General features: G+C 43.3%; 1 protein-coding gene across 1 annotated transcript; it reads right to left on the bottom strand.

The window, feature by feature from the left end:
- ACOX2 (acyl-CoA oxidase 2, branched chain) lies at positions 1-17,461 on the bottom strand. Its single transcript, XM_009699964.1, has 14 exons — positions 17,311-17,461; positions 15,949-16,111; positions 13,122-13,273; positions 12,503-12,610; positions 11,642-11,761; positions 11,054-11,169; positions 10,471-10,643; positions 9,196-9,358; positions 8,338-8,528; positions 7,030-7,191; positions 5,914-6,019; positions 2,911-3,128; positions 1,019-1,151; positions 1-63 (listed from the first exon to the last, which is right to left on the bottom strand). The coding sequence occupies exons 1-14, from the start codon at positions 17,459-17,461 to the stop codon at positions 1-3; spliced, it is 2,019 nt and encodes a 672-aa protein (XP_009698266.1).
- Between the last annotated feature and the right edge of the window lie 589 nt (positions 17,462-18,050).

Below are 18,050 nucleotides of genomic sequence, written 5' to 3'. Positions count from 1 at the left end.
TTATAATTTTGATAGCGTATTGTGAAGAAGTGGCTTCAAATACTTCTCGTAGGCTGGGCTCATCTGTTCAGAACGAGAATGTGGAAAGGAATTAACGATAATTAAGAGAAGGAAAAGGCTATAATTTTTTCTTAAGAATGATCTCTGAAATATAGAAAGCTAGACTATTTAAAAAACCAAACCAAACAAAAATCAAACAAACCACCAGCTACTTCAGCTATGTGCAAGATCTCTTTCCTGAGAGCATGTGCTGTCCTTCATAACCAGCACACAATACTCATCCCAAATGGGACAACGTACTATTTAACTTCAAAAAATATGCTTGGACTTGAATGTTTGCTGAAGGCAAATTTTGTGTTCAGCTGTAGAATTTCAAGGGGTTGCTGATTACCACAGTAAAAATCTTACTTAAGGCAAAATGAGTTTTCAAACAGAGCAATAGCTATTTACATCGTGCAGAATTTTACATTACTCCACAATATGGATGATTTAAGAAGTGAAAGCAAAGTGCTAAAGACCGTGAAGGATGAAATTGCCTTGTTTAACATTTATACTCTTTCTGGTTAAACATCTTATTAAAAAAAATTAAGTATTGCACTAGTAAAAGTACCAGTGTATGGAGGAGACCGGGCATTTAGTGGCTTTTGTAGCCATCTAGTGTTGTTCCATAATACGTAAACTATGTAAACAGGCTTTTGTTTTAGCTTATTTTATACAATGTTACCTCAGTGATACAATTTTGAAAACCAAAACCACACTGGTGGCACGTGACAGCCCAACTCCCTGGTACAAGCTCTAGTACTCTGGAAGCTGTAATTCATCGTTAGGTAAAATGTCTGAGCTAAGACTATAGGTGGCATAATTGGAGCATCACAGGTCATTGTTCAGAGTGAGAAACTAAGAATTAAAAGCCCATATACCACTTATTTTTGTGTGTATTGCTTTTATTAAAAGAAAAGCAAATGATTTCTGCTCTGGCTAATGCAGAAGTTGCTCGGCTGTAACCCTGCATCCATACCTGCTTGTTGGTCGGTGACTTCTGAGCCCACTCATAAAGCCGCTGGTAAACCTGTCCATCATAACTGCCAAGCGCAGAATTTAAATTCTTATCTGTGAAGTCAAAAGCGTCCACCAGTGGAACAGCGTCCTTCCTACAGAGCAGATGAATGATATTCATGTTACTGAAGCGGGTATTGCTTTGCAAGGGAAGAAAGTAAGTCAAAGATAAACTTGCAAGTCAGTTGTCCAGGTTCCTCAGCCTAAAAAGCTTGTGCCAGTTTTTCTCCTTGCCTACACTGTGGGAAAAATCCTGCTTGTTTTGATTCCTTAGAGGCATCTTGTGCTAATGCTCTGAGCTGCCGGTACTGTTGAATGGATGTTTGCAGGGTCTTGTAATCACCCAGGCTCCATCCCTATTTCCCTGATTTAAGACTCAATCTCATGTCAGATGTTTTCTCAGCAGACTCTGCCAGGTCTTGCTTTTGTTTTTTGTTGTTTTGTTTTATTTTTCTTATGTTTTGTTTGTTTTCTTATGTTTGTCTTGCACAAATGGAATAAGGTTGCTACTAGATTGATGTGAAGTGCTTTGCTATCTCCAGCCTTCATCCACTCTTAAATATTTCTATTATCTCATCATGGAGTGTCAAGGTCTTCTACTTTCTTTGTATCTGTAAGAACAAAGCAGCCCTGAACTGCACCAAGGGCCCATCTAGCCCAGGGGCCAACCTGACAGCAGTCAGCCACAGACAGCTAGAGCATAAGGATGAGTATGTAACAACAGCATCTTCTCCTAAGCAAGAGATGGTTTCTTTTTGCTCATCCTTCCATTGTCCTGGGTGTAGGAAGTCATGCTGGCTGTACCTCACACCTGAGGTACAGGAATGCAATGTGCTTTGCTCAAACATTGCCATTTGCACCTGCCAGCTCCTTTTGAGGAAGGGCTGTCTGGGGATTTGGGAAAGGCTGGGCTTTTTGCTGCAGGCTGGTAAGTATTTGTATCTTTTCTACTGAATGTAAGTAACTGACTTTAATTATCCAGGTAAATACCCACTCCGTTCTTGAATCCTCTTAACAAGACATGAACTAATATGGAGAAGTTGCAATGAATTTTGGAGACAACAGTGTATTAGACCTTTGAAAATGTTAAGCTTATTGCTTCACTTGAATTCTGTGATCAGTTCTGAAAATGCTCGCTGTTTGGCTCAGTCCTGTTCGGTTCTTGGTTATGGTGTATTCTTGTTTCTTTCCAGGTGGCTTAAGTAGAATTTGACATACAGTAGCAACTCACTTCTCTGCAGCGTAAGTTAATCTGTTCTTAACAAACAGCACTGCGTATTGAAAGATGAACCCTTTGTCAAGAAGCCTTTGTGAGTGTTGTGGTAAGTTAAAACCTTAGCATATCTCAGAATTCACATAGTTAGTAATAAATGGTATCGAGCAGATGCATCTGAGCTAGCTGTAGGCAGGATTGTTTGGGTACCAGTTGCAACTCAGCCATGGCAACAGAGTAGGCTGTATTAGCTGTGGCTTGAGCAGATTTTGCAGCGTATGATCGGTTGCTGTGGCTGCCTCCTGCCAGTGCTGCCCTGACTATGTATTTTCCTGCTTTTGCTCTACTACAAATGGTAGAAAGTGTTCAGGATTTTTTGATTTATGGTTTAAGATTTCATGTCACAGAACTTTAATTTAGAGATTGCAGAGGAGCTGGACACTTAGGTCTGTTTTGCTGTGAAAATGAGCTCTGTGTAGATGTTTCAATCGATTTCTAGTGCTGGCAGGCAATGAAAATAAAAACCGAATGAGGTGAATTGACTTTGGAGATGTTGCCGTAGGTACAGCAGCACCATTTTATATCTATCACAGGGACAAACTGAATAGCTGTGTATCCCCTGTCATGCTAGAGCAACTCACCGGATGACAGCCAGGAGGTCCAGGTATGATGCTGTGACCATGTCCATTTGAGCACCAGATATGTATCCATCATGCAAGAAGACTCCTGCATTCGAGAAGATCCCGTGTAATGCAAAGAGGTCACAAAGATGTTTCATAATCTTCTGGATGCCAGCCTTGGTCTCGAGCTTTTCCACAGTTTCTGTGAAGTTTTTCACTGTGATGTAGTGGCAGTGAGCCTGGAAAACAAACACAATCAACAGTGAATGCACCTCAAAACACTTTTAGTAGGCCAAGTGACTCAAATGTTCTCTCAAAGAATATAAAACCTTTTCATTTCCCTGGCACTTTTCCAGTCTGTATTCTTTGTTTGCTGGTTGACCAGGCCTTTTGCATTCATGTCTTACAGTGACAGTAGAGGAGAGAATTGGGGGTGTAAACAGACAACACTGTGGTATTTGTGAACTCTAGAAAACCACTTCAGAAGTCATGGTAGTACTTATTCCAAATATTTCTGATGAATACCCCAAAGAGTTTGTGTGATGGAAACTCATTGGAATGTGCTTGTGTTGACCCCTAGCAAGTGAATCTTGGTTATACATCAACAGGAGAAAACCTTTGTTGAAGACCTTGGGCTCATGGTACATTGGGTTCAGTGTCTGTAGGGCTGCAGCTCTGAAAACATCTGTTGTCACAGAAGAACAATCAAACTTACCTCTCACTTTTGTGGTTTTAAGTAAACTGAAAATTGCTGGGTCAGACACCAGTAAAGTGTCTAACTGCCAAGTTACAAAAATACTAGCTGAGGTCCAGAGCAAATGAAGCAGGCTGACCACCTGTTTGTGGGGGTGATTCTTCTTATCCTGACATGACTGCAGGTGGTTGATGGTGTTGGTATCTGTGTGGGTTCACTCCCCTACTGTACAGTTCTCCTCCCAGCTGTGGGTGTAAGCACAGCACACCTGCACTGCAGCTCTTCCTGTCAGCACGGTCAAGCAGCATGGAGACCAGTGTGGACTGCAGAACCTGCCTGAGGAGCTGAGTGTCTACTCAAGCAATTAACCTGCATGGAGTCTGCAGCAAATCTGTACCCAGTGTCTGAGCCACTCAGCTGAGAGCTGGCAGGTGTCGGTTTGTATGGCTGCCATGCCAGTCGTGTGAGTGAGTCTCCAGGGAAGGTGTGGAACAAGAAGTAAATACAAGTAAATAAAAAACCAAGAAGGCAGCAGCCTATTGAAGTATCTAAGAAACTTTGGGGCCCAGATCCTATCTTCTGAAGAGTCTAGCAGCACAATCACCACTAACAATACCACAGCCAGCCCTCTGCATGTGTTAGGTTGTTCAGAAATAGTTTATTTCTGACTAGTGCCATGTCTAGATTCTCCTTGTCGCTTCTCAGAGAGATGGATTCCAGCTCCCCCTCTGACACGTTGTCTCCCCTGCTTTTCAGTCCAGAGACCTCGGCCACCCATTTGAGTGGGTGCAGGAGGGGAACGGCTTGTTCGTGTTTGTGTGCAGGGAGTGCTGGTCAGAGCCTTTTCTAGAGGTAATCTCAAATAGAAATATTTTGCTTCAGTTTCATTCCACTAAATATATTTAAACAATTATTGGGGAAGTGATTTTAAAAAGTCAATTTGTTTATAGGAGGTCTCCTTTATTTTTGAGGCAATTACACAGTTTTTCTGCTCTTTTTCAAGCTTACAGCATCGAATACTTGCTGCTTCCGCTGAGTATGTGTAATTGAAAATAAGGGGTGATGGATGGCAGACGGTTGACCACAAAAAATGCTGCTGCTGAGATCAAGTCTTTGCTCCTTTACTCAGTGAGTTCTTGATTTGAAGGATTATGACCGTGCTTACCAGTATGAGTGGATCAGCATTTCTGATGGTTTTGAAAGGATCTCGGCTGTTGCTGAGAAAGTTTGACTCATCAAGGGCTTCATCTAATTGACTGACTACAAGGGGCTGTTCCCTATGAAATCACCAAGATGCTATCACCACCATTATGTAAGTGCAGGGTTCCTTTTTTCCTGTCAGGGGCCTTTCTTGCTAAGTCCATTTCAATTTGGGTTGGCTCTGGCTGAACTGTAGATTACAGCAAGATGTTTTTCATTAAAAATTGAATGAATTCTAACGAATAAGCTGTAGATCTGTTTCAAAATCTTCCTTTCCTCTGCTTATGAAGGAAGGAAGGAAGACCTTCACCATAATTGTAGAGGAATTGCACTTAATTGCACATTAAAAAGAAAATTTTGTTGTTTTGGAGATAGTGAAGTATCAGTGGTTTTGTTTTTTATTTAAATTTAGGGCTTTTCTTCCCTCTTGCTTTCTTTTCTGCTTAGTTCTGTGCTAACTAACCCTTGTTTTGGGAAACAAATGCTGCTGTCTTGCTCCTACTTCAGCTGAAGTCATGCTGGCAGCCTGTCTAATCCATGTGGACTGAGAGTTGGTTTTGAATCTCTTAATTTGACTTTGATTTTTCTTTCAGTAGTAAATAACATTGCACTTATCATTGCTTTTCATTGTTTTTCCTGCAGTTATTTTTCCTTGTGAGAGCAGTAGATGTAAGAAATACCGGGCATGTTTCACCCTTGCTCTGACTCCACCAGCTTTCAGTAGGGTGTCTTTGGGAAGGCTTTCCTCTAGGAACCAAAAGTGTTGGATTCTTATAAAAAGCTGAGCTTTAGCTGGAGATGGTGGGTTCTTGTTGCAGAATCTTGTTCTGATTCTGCTCGTAGTGGTAGCATAACTGTGAATGTATTTTTTTTTCTCTCCTTTTCATTTTTACTCCCTCTACTCTTTTTCTACCTGACCTATTCAGACAGCAAATTCTTCAGATCAGGAATTGCTTCTTACTAAGATTTTTGCACCATGCAGACCACAGTGGTGCCCTGGTCTTTGTGGGGTCCCTTAGATACTAACAGAAAACAATAGACAGTGCTGAGACTTTAAGTTAATCATGCCATTCCTGTTACATATTGTATCATAAAGACAAATGTCAAATAAGCAGATAAATTTTGCTAACCTTTGCAGCCTGCACCAGCTGCACTGTGCACTGGTTCCACGCGTCATGCTTTTTGACTCCAGACTGAATCAAGTCCTGTAGTTCAGCTGCTCTGCTGCTTATGAGTCTGGAAAATTGAAAAAGCATATTGTATATGAACATAGCAGCCCACATGCGCTCATTTCATACTCAGACTCGTGTGTGATCGTTTGACAAAATGGCATTTCTGACATTTGAAGTTATCTACACACAGTATGAGTGAATTTAGATTACGCAAAAATCGAAGTACAAATTGGGAGAAGCACCCAGACCACCCTGGTACTGAAGGATTTCTGCCTTCTCAGCTTCCAGGGTAGTTTACCAGGGGGTCTACTGAGTTTTTCTTAGCTTGTGTGTGTGTCTAAAGAGAGTTTGCAAAAGAAAAGCAGTGATAATATTGCACTGATGTTACATTATGTTTCTGCTTTTCTACACAGGGATCCAAATCCTGCTCCCATTGACACCGAAGCTTTTGAAACAATGGCTCTGTTTTTTACACTGGTTTGAATGACAGCAGGATTGTCTATCTGTTTACCTAATTTCCAGAGATGCCACCTATATGGCCTATAACTGTGCATATAATACTAATGAGACCACCTATGGTACCATTTTTACTTGATCGAGTAGTTGAATGTGTAGTTAAAGCCTACAGACAGAATGGGAGGCTCTGTGTTTGCTGTGGTGTTAATTGAAAACAAACATCAGTTTCACAGGTATGTGACATTTTAACTTTCTGTATAGAATTGCAGAGGGTCCAGTTGCCTAAAGGTTTTACTGGATGGCAACTCAGTGATGTGGTCTGGGATTTACTTAAATAGTGCCATCAACTCAATATAGAATCAACTGTATGGAATATAGTTGTTTTGTAGCACGTGGCTTAAAAACTTCTGATGTTCTGAATGTGAAAGCCTCATACTGAACATTTGACATGGCTGTTAATCCTGTGTGAGTCTTCCTTTTCTCTTTCAGGAGCAGATGGTGTCAATTTTTGTGTAACTCATGTTATTTTACCTCCCTTTAAAGCAAGGAAGAAGCTGAGCTCTTAACGCATTTCTGATGTTGAAGAGAGAAACCCTGTCTCCCGTCCTCCGTACTGACCTGACTGCTATGTGTTGATAAGCCTCAGTGTAAATATCTGGACTGAGAAAATCCAACTTGTTCTTGGCTGGACAATTCCCAGGTTTCACTGCAGCCAGATAAGTGACAGATGGCGGAACAGGCTGGCCAGCGCTGGCTGCCATGAAGCACTTAATCAGGAACCTGGGAAGAGGGTAACAGTTAGAGCAGGGTATGGTTGTGATCCCCATGCAGCAAATGGTCCTGCAGAAAGTAAAGTGGGCTCAGGTGAGGAGCAGCAATGTGTGACCCATTCCATCAGTGGTTCAGAATGGACTTGGAAGAAGTAATGACCTTTTGTTTTGCATGTTCTTCACAATAACCTGATCTATGGTGGGTCTCAGGGGTAGCCTGTCTACCGTATTTAATGCTACAGCAATCTGCAGTGATGAATTTTTAGGAAGAAGCTTGCTGTGGCTATTAGCAGTCTCAGCAGCATGGTGATGAGATACATCATCAACTTTGCAGCCTGAATCTTAATGCTCAGGCAGTCTTAGTGGTGGTTTGGTCTTACCTCTCATGATCCCCAACACAGTCACATTATGTTAACAAATATGAGACCCTTTCATGAGCTAAACATATATCCAAGGAGCGTTTCCCACTCCCTTATTTTTTTGGCACCTCTGCTATGACCTAGACTGACCAGGTCTGGAAGTAAAAGGTTACAGCATTTCTATTGACCTTGCTATTGATCTTGCAAGAGGCAGTAATGAGTGCAGAAGTGTCTGCATGCAAGCACAGAGCTATGTGGTAGCACCTCTGTCCCTGGGAAGAGTACTGGTTTTCTCTTTCTAGTAAAAACACGTTATTAAAAGTTCAAGCAGCTGTGGTTTCTTTCTCCTGTATTTCATCTACTCTGGATAATCATCAGTCTCCGTGTTCGGAGGAAAATGGTGTTCTTGGAGCATGACTCATCCGCTTTCAGTATCCAACAACTTTGCCATCTCTGAATCAACGTCACTTTACCAATATCATGTTACATTGGTTGCTTAAAAAATAACTGCAAAACTTGTATAGCAATGCTTTTGCTGCGCTACTAGATAAAGAGGAAAATGAGGTTATGCAGAACAGCACCTGCCTGTGTCCCAAAACCAAAAATAGAAGAGATAATCTGATTCCCACATGCCTCCATGCCTGTTAGACAGAAGACATGAATAGTTTGTCCTGAGCTGTATTTTTAGAAGGTGCTCTGAGAAAGGAGTAGCTGGTTTTACTGGTTTTGGAGAAGAAGTGGGAGATGTTGAATAAATGAGGGGGCGGGCTTTTAGATGAGCAGATTTGAATTGTTACCTGGCAGTTTGCAGGAGCAAAATGGTGTTTTCCCCTTCATAAATACAAGAGGCAAGTATTTTAGTATACAAGGAAGGAAGTCCACTCAGCAAAGAGTAACCATGTCCCCCGCATGCCCGTAGGCAGGTCTCCACTGCTGAAGTGCTGTACTGAGTAACCATGGCTTTAAAGCCTGAAGAAAATGCATGGAGCTGTTTTTTAAAACAAACAAACAAACAAAGGCAGTGTGTTAACGATGAAAGTGTTCTAAAGGAATACTCTTTAAATTTTGTGCAATTTCTGGGCATGAAATCCCTGTCAAATCCTCCTTTGCATGCTGGTATAGCACCCAGCTCCCTGAGCCTGGCCTTTGGTTTCTACCTGGCATGTTGCACACCCTCGTGCTGGGCATGCGGTGGTCAGTTTATGCATTTTTGTGTTTTTCTCAACCAGCAGTGCCTTTGGCTGCCCTTGTTCAGAGTGTGTTTTCATTTCAGGCTTCCAGTTGCAAAATCTTATGTTGTATCTGAAAAGTCACATTTTTGGTTTTGGCTCAGAAGTGAATGTTTGCATGTGCATTTGCAGATGAAGTTGTGAAACAACGCTTTGTGCCGCCGTCTACTTGGAACAAGGTTTTTATCAAACAGACATGGTTTTCAAGGGCTTTTCACTCTGCAATAGTTCCCGAAGTGAAAAATTTGGGACGGTAAAGCAAATGCAGTTGCTAACTGGTTATGGATCTAGGACATGCCATTTGATCTCTTAGTGCTTCCTCTTTCACCAGTTATCTAGTGATAAGTGGAATGCTTGCCCAGTTTGCTAAAATACTGATATTTAGAGATGAGAAGTGCTGTATGAGCTACTCCTGCTGCAGCTCACCTCTGGCAGTGTGTCAAAGTTCTTTCTCTGGATCTCTCTGTACCCTCTGTCGAATAGCTCCTGCAGGTAGTCGTTGATGAAATGAAAGGCGTAGGCTGCTGCCAACTGGGGCAACAATTTCTCTTGCTGAGTCTGGTAGTCAAGGATTTTTGCTTCTTGTTCCCTGTTGGAAAACAGCTGATAAGTAGAGAAAGTGTGGAAATTGGCATAGGTACTGTTAGTTTACCTGTCGCATAATGAAAAATGGCTTTTTTCGTCACCAAGAAGCAGTATGTGAACAGGACTGAGCTGATGTTGTGGCAGCAAATCTGCCCAGCTTTCTAAGCTGTTAGAGAAACAAGCCCGACTAGGAAAAAAGTGATTTTTCTGCTGTGTTGGTGAACCAGCTGAACAGAGCAGAAAAAGCTCTGCATCAATTGGTACAGAGGGGGAACAGGGACTGGGAGAGGACGAGGATGAAGCCTTCAAGGACAGCAAGTTGTTAGGTGCTATAGGGGAGGAGGTGGCACTGCACCCTGAAAACTTTTGCTTTTCAAACTGAATTTTTGTGGCCCTGGGTGTAGATAAGTTTCTCTGAAAATATTTGAGTCTAAATTATTTTAAGCTTTCTGAGCTTTTTTTGGATGTTCTTTGCCACTTTTGCTGTGGTTAGTACACTTAGGACTTCAACTGATGGAATTGGTTATTACAATAGTTCAGCATGCTGTGCTCTTGTTTTTGGTTTGCTTTTGAACCAAACTACGTGCTCATTAGGATCTTCTTGCTTTTGAAAGGAGATTTAAGTGGAAATTTTTGAAATCCATTGAAATGAAAACATCTGTTTAAAAATTACAGGGATTCTTACCAGTCTAATAAAATTCAGCGTTGTTAAGTGTGGATATTGGAATTGTGGATGTTGGAAGGTATTTTAATGTTGTGCCCACTAGTAGGATGCTATGGAATAAGAATTCAGCAACTTGTCCACTTTGTCTGGATCCTGCTGAGTTATGGGATTACACAGGAAGGCCAGTTATAAGAAAAATAAGTTGCCTGTGTGAACTGCTGAGCTATTCTAACTATGAAACTTATCTTAGAAAGAACTGTAAACATTCTCTTGTACTTTGACTGAAACTCGTTAATGTAAATAATGGGGAAGCATGTTTGTAATACCCTATCTGGGCCAGGAAATAAGCCAGTGATGTGCTGAAAGATAAGATGAAAAGTAGAATACAGACAGGTACGGGGGAACATGGTGTATGGTCCCCTTCCCACTAGGACAGACTTGTGTGGCATTACCCAGGCTTTAACTTGGACTGCCGGCGAACCACAGAGTATCGGATGGCAATGGTGCAAGCTTTCATTAGAGGTATTATGACTTCATCTGAAAGGAGGGAAATGCGGACTGTAGTCATTGTGAAATAATTAATCTTCTGTGACCCTTGTCTTACATAGGTGCCATCTGGTTGAACCTAGAGTAGAGAGAGGATGTTAGATGCCACCTTCTTCAATACTTCAGTACTAGGATGGTTGTGTAATCTCTATGCATAGAACAAAATGGTCATTGAAATCCTTCACTGAATGCAAAACTAAATATATTTATGTGTGATGGATGAAACATATCCATTTGAAGGGACAAACTCTTACTGCTTCTGGCTCAGATAGGTTCTGCCTGCCCTGTGATCCCCAACCTCTGAACGTGGAATTCCTGACACTGGGTTACATTTAGAATTCAGGTAACTTCTGCCCTTGATAAAACTGCAGAGATTTGCAGACACCTCAAAGGAAGATTTTTGTCCTAAATCTAGGCAGGTCCGTGTCGTCTCTCTGGCTGTGCAATGAGAGTCTGACAGGTGAGTCTGTGATCTCAGTCCTTACATACCTCACAAAACTTGTTCAGCATGTTCTCCCTGGGGATGCGCACATTCTGCAGCATGAGGTAGCCGTTGTCAACATGCTCAAAATTCATTTTGGGACCAATGTCTCCTGCAATTATGCCTGCAGCGGGAGAAAACATAGCCTGCTTGCTTCCACTTGAACTTTTTCCTCTCCATTTTGTGTCAGGCTGGGGAATCTCAAAGGAAGGGCACGTTCAGCTCTGCGTCTTGCCCAGCATGGGTGATCTTGCCTGAGGGATGAAACAGGCATTTGAATGCCTCGTGGTAGTTTGTTTCCATGATCTATCTGTTACCAGTGTTGGCTGGGATCAGAACTGAGGTGTTAATGCAGAGGTGGTTAGAGAAGCCCAGGCTTCTGGTTAAGAAGGCGGCTTGGTCTGGATTTGCCTGAGGATACATTAAATCTTCCTTTAGATAAGAAGGTTGGCATTAATGATAACTATGCCTTAGGCATCTGTCTTGGTTTGGTTTTGGCAATTATAACTTTCCCTGGGCCCAATGTTTTAGAAAACATTTAAGGGCAAAATAGGCAGAGTACCTGCATGAGTGCTGCTATGTGTGGGGTCATTTACCTGGGCAGAGAGAATGATCCTGAAGGCTGCGTATCTGCACGATGAAGGGATGCACGCCGTAGCACTTCCCCTGGATGTACAGCTGAGCAAAGACCACTGAGTGGGTTGCTGACCTTCCCACTGCGAGACGAAAAACAGCCCCACTCCCTTAAGACAAGGTACAGTACAAACACTTCCACAGTTAATAGCAGTCACTGCTAATTGTGTGTTAGGTCTCACTAATGTATGGGTCAGTGTAGGTATGATCCACAGATGCTGGAAGCTGGAGATTGCCTAAATGTGCACTCTGAGCCTGTTCTTGGCTCTCCGAAGTTGCAGCATCTTTCTGCCTCTGTCGCTGCCCATGAGGTTTGGACGAGCAGTTTGCATCAGCAAGTGAGAAAAAATAAGTAGTTAAAGTTCATGCAGTGCTGAGAGAGTGGGAAGTGCTGTGGCTGTTAGAGTAACTCTGGCTATTTCCTGTGAAATACCTTCCTGAAGGGAGCCATGGATTTCACACTTGAATCCTTTACGCTGAGACTGGCTGATGACTTGAATCCTTTATGCTGATGACCTCCCTGCAGTTTTTGGTCATCTGAGTCTCATTTACAAAGAAGATTGATTCCTGCAGAGACAGGAGTTTTCCTGAGCAAAGTTCTCCAGCCCTGCTGCCCAAGGGCTTTTGACAGATGATGGTGGCTCCCTTCTGGTCTTTGAACTTGTACAAAACACTTTAGTCTCTTACTTGCCCCTTGATGTTTGCATCTCTTACTGAAGTCCTCTGCTAGCACCTGGGTCCTCAAACATGGAGCTTGAGCAGGGCAGACTGAGTAACTGAATGAGGCAAATGAGGAAAACCAAAATATTTTGTGTGGTACTTACTGTCTCCAGGCCACCACTTCATGGCAGAGATCTTTGGTGTGTTCAGTATGAACTCCTGTGTAGTGATATCAAAGACTGCTGTTGTTTCCAAACCCTGAAGATAAGTTCCTTTAAAAAAAAAAAAAAAAAAAAAAAAATCTAGGTGTATGACAAGGATGGAGAGAGTGGAGGATCCCTCGTGGCTGGTGTGGATATTACCAGGGTTTTGTGGTTTACCATCCTGATGAGAACTGTGGGACAATGCTCCCACTGACCCTGCACCATCTCCTGCAAAAACCTCGAGCCACATGGTACTTGGGCAATCTGCCTGGTTCATGGTGACAACCATCAACTTGGGCAAGTTGCCTGGCTGATCCCCTCCACCGACAGTGACTGCCTGCTATCTAACCATTACCCTTACTCTTGTTATTTTTTCCACGTTGGCAAAACCGAAACCAGCGCATCTCCAACTTGCAGAGGAATGCTGAGGACATCAACCTCTAACGCGCTGGTGGCATTTCCCCCCGCCAGCCACCCCTGCCCCAGTGAAGCATGGACAGCTTGAAACTCAAATTCCCCTAAGAATCGGGGCCAGAGCCTTGTGTCCTATGGAAATGCTGCGTTTTCTTTGCAGCCTTACCGTGCCCCAGTTCAGTCTGGGCGTAGCTTCCAATGAGCTGATACTGGGTGGCGAGAGGAATCCATTTGGCGATCTGTTTGTCAGAGCCCAGCACTGAAATACTTCTCACGAAGATGCGGTGAAGGAGAAGTGCGACATCTCCTGACAGTGCCCTATGGAGAAGGCACAAGGGATATTTTTTCAGGGATGAAGTTCCAGGGATGTGACGAATGAGGCAGTGACACTGCAGCGGTTACCAGACAGTACCACTTGCTGCCTTTTGATTTCTGTGTTGTTATACCTTACCCAAGGTCCAGCATCAACACAGCGTTGCAGGAAAAGTGCTCTTCCGAGCTGCTTTTGTTCCTTCTTTCATAACATAGTTTGCTTAAGTCTTCCTAGCTCATTATTTCACTTCCTCTTGGAGGAATTATCTGTTCTGAGTAGCGGATGCTGAGCTCCTAAAAACACAGCCCAGCTCCAAAGCTCCTGTGGCTCTGATAGCTTGTGAGCCCGTTGTATCTTTATTTTACTTCATAGGATTTTTTTTTTCCTGATTATTTCAGTCACATTTTAAAACTGAACTAAAAAAACCTGACCACCCTACCCTAAAACCCCCAAACCCTGGCAATTCACTGTGGAGCACTTTACACTGAATTACATATGTAGGCATCTGAGCCCTGGATTTCCTAAACCTTCTCATTCCCATTCTGGGAAAATAGCTTGGTACGTTGGGTTTGTTGCTGTACTATTCCCTGGGTGTTTGCTGTCCGTCACTGTCGGTGAACAATACTGAGTTTCATGGAGGTTTTGGCCTGACTTGAGATGTTTTTTTTTTCTCATGGAAAAATTCAAAGACATCCTTGTAACACCTGGTTTATTGTCTGGTCAGGTCCTCCGCCATTGCCAGCTGATAGAGCTGCATACATCTTAAAAAGCACTGTTCCAGCAGCTGTGTGAGGGAACTTGGGTACAGTAATTTCCATGGTGCAAAGCAGAAACTTACTTATTTTAAGCGTTTTTTTATGTGCAAGAAATCCTAAGAAAAGATGAGGAATATAGTCCCTCTTTCTGGAATTCCTTGGAATATGATTGAATCACCTCACAGCTGTAAGTACATGTGCTCTCACACGTAAAAGTAAGTGGCTCTGCTGTTCTCAGTAGCTTGTATGGCTATTAGCACGTTGCTTTGCTGCAATGCTCTAGTGAGCATCTCATTCTAGACAGATACCTTTTATTGTTAACAAATGAGTACGACCTTTCTTTTATACTGGCCCTGAGAGAGAATCAGTCATGCTGAAAAAGTAGGGGGAAAAATACGAACCAAGAAGTTAAAGGGAAATTTGCTTTGATTAACAGAAAAAGACTTAATGAACCCTTGGCATCCCATCCAGAAATAATGTTACTTTAACTGCAATTTTAAAACCCTGGCTTTTAAATGTGTGCAAGTGATTCATTGTGTCAGGCACCAGGATTTTGTCAGTAAGAGCTTGGTGCTCGCCTGGTGTTTCGTCAAACAAGAGCTGTCCTGTGAGGTGGCTGTGCTCTTAATCCAGCCAAATGTGGTAGCATGGGGCTGGACTGCTGAAGCCCTTGGCATCAGGGGACTTGTTAAAAGCAAACCTAGGTGAGAGAGGTGGTTGAGCTTTGCCAGGTTTTAAAAATCTGCTGGCATTTTTCTTTTTCTTCCGATGGAGGAGTGGAGAGCTGCTTTTTATTGGGAATAAATATAATGATCAGGTCCAAGAGCTCTCGATGGAAGACTTCCCCCTTTATCAGCTCCACTCGCTATAGGTGGCAAAGAGCTTAGCGTAAAAAATTATAATCTTTCATGTGATGGCGACAAATTTTTTAGCAGAGCCTATTGTGCTAGGACAAGGGATAATGGTTTTAAACTAAAAGAGGGTAGATTTAGACTAGATATAAGGAAGAAATTTTTTACAATGAGGGTGGTGAGGCACTGGGACAGGTTGCTCAGAGAGATTGTAGATGCCCCGTCCCTGGAAACATTCAAAGACAGGTTGGATGGGGCTCTGAGCAACCTGATCGAGTTGAAGATGTCCCTGCTTATTGTAGGGAGGTTGGACTAGATGACCTTTAAAGGTCCCTTCTAACCCAAACTATTCTGTGGTTCTGTGAAATATTAGTGACTTTGAGTGTCAGCAGTGATCTGTAAGGTGCAGGCATTGCCCTTTTGAATGTTGCTTTTGAACTTGCACCTTCTTACTGGGTATGTCACCCCACCAAATAGACAGCGTGCACCAGGCAATAGCAAGCTAGTAATTTGTTTAGCAGAAGGGGAAAGAAGGAGGGGCAAGCAATTAAAATGTGGAGCTCAACCCCATGCAAAGTGTTAAGAATAAGGAAAGGATTGTGAGAAATATTTTATTCCATTTACTTACAAACTAAGATAGTGGGGGTTTTTTCTTTTTAATACAATATGGGTTTTCTAGATAAAGAAAATGTTATCTTTAATTTATCTGGAAGTCAATAATGTAAGTGAAACAGCACCACTTCCAATTCTGGTTATACATTTAAAAATGTCTGAGGGGTGGTATGAGAGCTTGCTGAAGTGGAAATACCATGTTGGGGATGTCAGCTGCTGTGATCTATCATGCTGTACCCATGTGCTGCTCTTTGAGAAATTCCCTGCCATGTATCATCATTTTCCCTTTTCCCAAGCATGCTGCTAAAGTTAAAAACCTGCAGTACGCTTGTATCAAAATTTTATCTGTCAACTGTTGGCCTCTCCCAGCCTTTGCTAAAGCCAATTCTTGTTGGCATACAAAACTTAACAAAAAAAAAAATAAAATAAAATTAGTTGTACATTAAAAAAAAAAACCATCACCTGTAAACGTACTTGTATTCAGGTCCATTTTCAGTCCATCCCATCTTGTACATCTTTTTCTGGAGATAAACAGCCTTTCTGACTGCTGCTTCGTACCTCTCATTCTGGCTCTGGAAATACTCATTTTCTCTGCTAAATACAGGGTCACATTCGATAGCTTCAACTGCAAAGCAACACGGAAGAGTTGGTTCTCCTGGGGCTGGGGAGGTGCAGGCAGTGCCTCAAGCCCCGCTTGAGAGGAGCGGGCAGGACTGGGTCATGGATACCGATGCTGTGACTTTTTAGGGTGACTGCAGGCAGGTTTTATTTTGCCAGTGCTGACTCTGATGGCTGTCATGCCTAACTCTGAAAAGCAGTGGGTTTGGGGAACGAGGTGAGGAGGGGAACCAAATGGGCCTGAGAGAGGGGTCTGTTGAGTGGAAACAGTGACCCTACAGGGTAAGGCACTGTCCCTCGTCGGGGTGTTGGAAGTGACTTTGTGCCTCAGACAGAAAATACCATAGATCCCTCTGTCTCTAATTGCTGTTCCTGTGCTGTGATGGTCGCAAGACCTGTGGTTAGCTGGATTTTGCCCAGAGGGCAGCTGATGGCTGGAGGTGCTGTGTGTCCCATTTGGCACCAGTGATTTGGCTCAGGACTTTACCAGCTCTTCGCGGTGTTGCAGAGCAACTCTTGGGCTCGGTCTTTCTATGTCAGCCTGAATGTTCCTGCTGCTCCCTTTTTGCATTGAACCTTCAGTCCATTCACATTTAAGGTTATACTGAACCCCAATTGCACTGTGAAGGGTGTTAACCCAGTGGCCTGTGCTGTTTTCATTTAATAAGGGTATAATATGGGTGTAGTTACAGAGACTTTTGAGATTTTTTTTTTTTCTCTGTTCCTTCTGAGCAGTCATTTTTTGGTACACCCATCATGAATAAGAGCAGCTCAGCCTGGCCAAGCCAACCCGTGCAAGGAGTTCCTCACCTGGGTGAGCCTGATGTGCTGAGGGGGGTCGTTGGCTGCGGTTCACGCATGGTGTGCATCGCTGCGCAGCAGCACCAGCCCCTGCGCGCATCCCCCTGGCACAGAGATGCTCACCTGTGTGACCCTCAGTCCTTGCATTCTGGTTTAAACAGTCTTGTTAGAGGTGCTGGGGATGGGAGCAGGGAAGGGGAAAAGCTTCAGGCAGCGGGAGTGGCTGCAGAGGAGTCGTGTTGATTTACAGTAACAGGGGACTCCATCTCTACACTCCCACTTTTTTAAGAGATGGGTGATAAGCAAATACCAAGAAGCACAAACCCACCATGCTGCAAAGGAGGAGCAGAAAGAGTGGGGATGCAGACATGCCCTGTGGCCAGGGACCTCGTAAGGCTCACTCACCCACTGCCCTCCGCACCCGAGTGTGCTCCGCACCGCCGTCCAGCTGGGCTGTGAGTTTTTCCACGTTGAAGGAGGCTGTTAGCCTCTCACTGGCGAGGTCGGGATTCACGCTGCCGAGGACGGAGCCCTGTGAGTACTTGCTGGCCTCCATCCTGGAGGCTGAGCTGCTCTGGGAAGGGATGGGGCTTGTTAGGTGCTGGCACCTCTTCAGTGAGTGGTTGATGAAGGTGTATTAGTAGGTTGGCCAATAAGTTGTACTTGCACAGGGGTTGTATGAATATTTAGGCACTGTCTTGTCCTTATTGCAGTGATACGGACAATGAAAATTTAGGGCACTTTTAAGAGCTCAAAATGCAGGTTTTATGAATTTTTTTTTTTAAATTTTTAAAACATAAAATCTTTTTCTTTCTTCAGGCTGTCCTCAATATTTTATGAGAAGTTACTGCTGGAATATCCCACAACTAGTGTTAATGTTTAAGGGAGTTTCTGGCCCTGGCCCATTCCCCGCCCCACGCTGGGTGCTGCTAAGGGGCTCCCGCTCCCCAGCGCCGGCAGCTCTGCCCGTGCTGCCTCGGTCCCGCTTCCGCGGGGCTCGGCGTTACATTAACTCCTAACCTGGTAATTCCCGTGTTGGCAGGATTTGTCACAGGATACTAATAAAAAAGAGTGGTGTGTGGAAAATAAAGCAGATTTTTCCCTTCAAGAGGCTGCCTGCCTTCCTGAACTATTTTTATACTGTA

This window comes from Cariama cristata, unplaced genomic scaffold (assembly GCF_000690535.1).
Source record: "Cariama cristata isolate BGI_N322 unplaced genomic scaffold, ASM69053v1 scaffold12625, whole genome shotgun sequence".
Classification (NCBI taxonomy): domain Eukaryota; kingdom Metazoa; phylum Chordata; class Aves; order Cariamiformes; family Cariamidae; genus Cariama; species Cariama cristata.
Note: the sequence above shows the minus strand (reverse complement) of the source record. Positions and strands in the feature narration are given on the sequence as shown.

Coding starts and splice junctions, on each gene's coding strand:
- ACOX2 (XM_009699964.1), bottom strand. CDS start 17,461: ATGGAGGCCAGCAAGTACTCACAGGGCTCCGTCCTCGGCAGCGTGAAT. Junction 16,112..17,310: donor TCGGGTGCGGAGGGCAGTGG/GTGAGTGAGCCT, acceptor GTTGCTTTGCAG/TTGAAGCTATCGAATGTGAC. Junction 3,129..5,913: donor AGCTGGTGCAGGCTGCAAAG/GTTAGCAAAATT, acceptor TTTGTTTTCCAG/GCTCACTGCCACTACATCAC.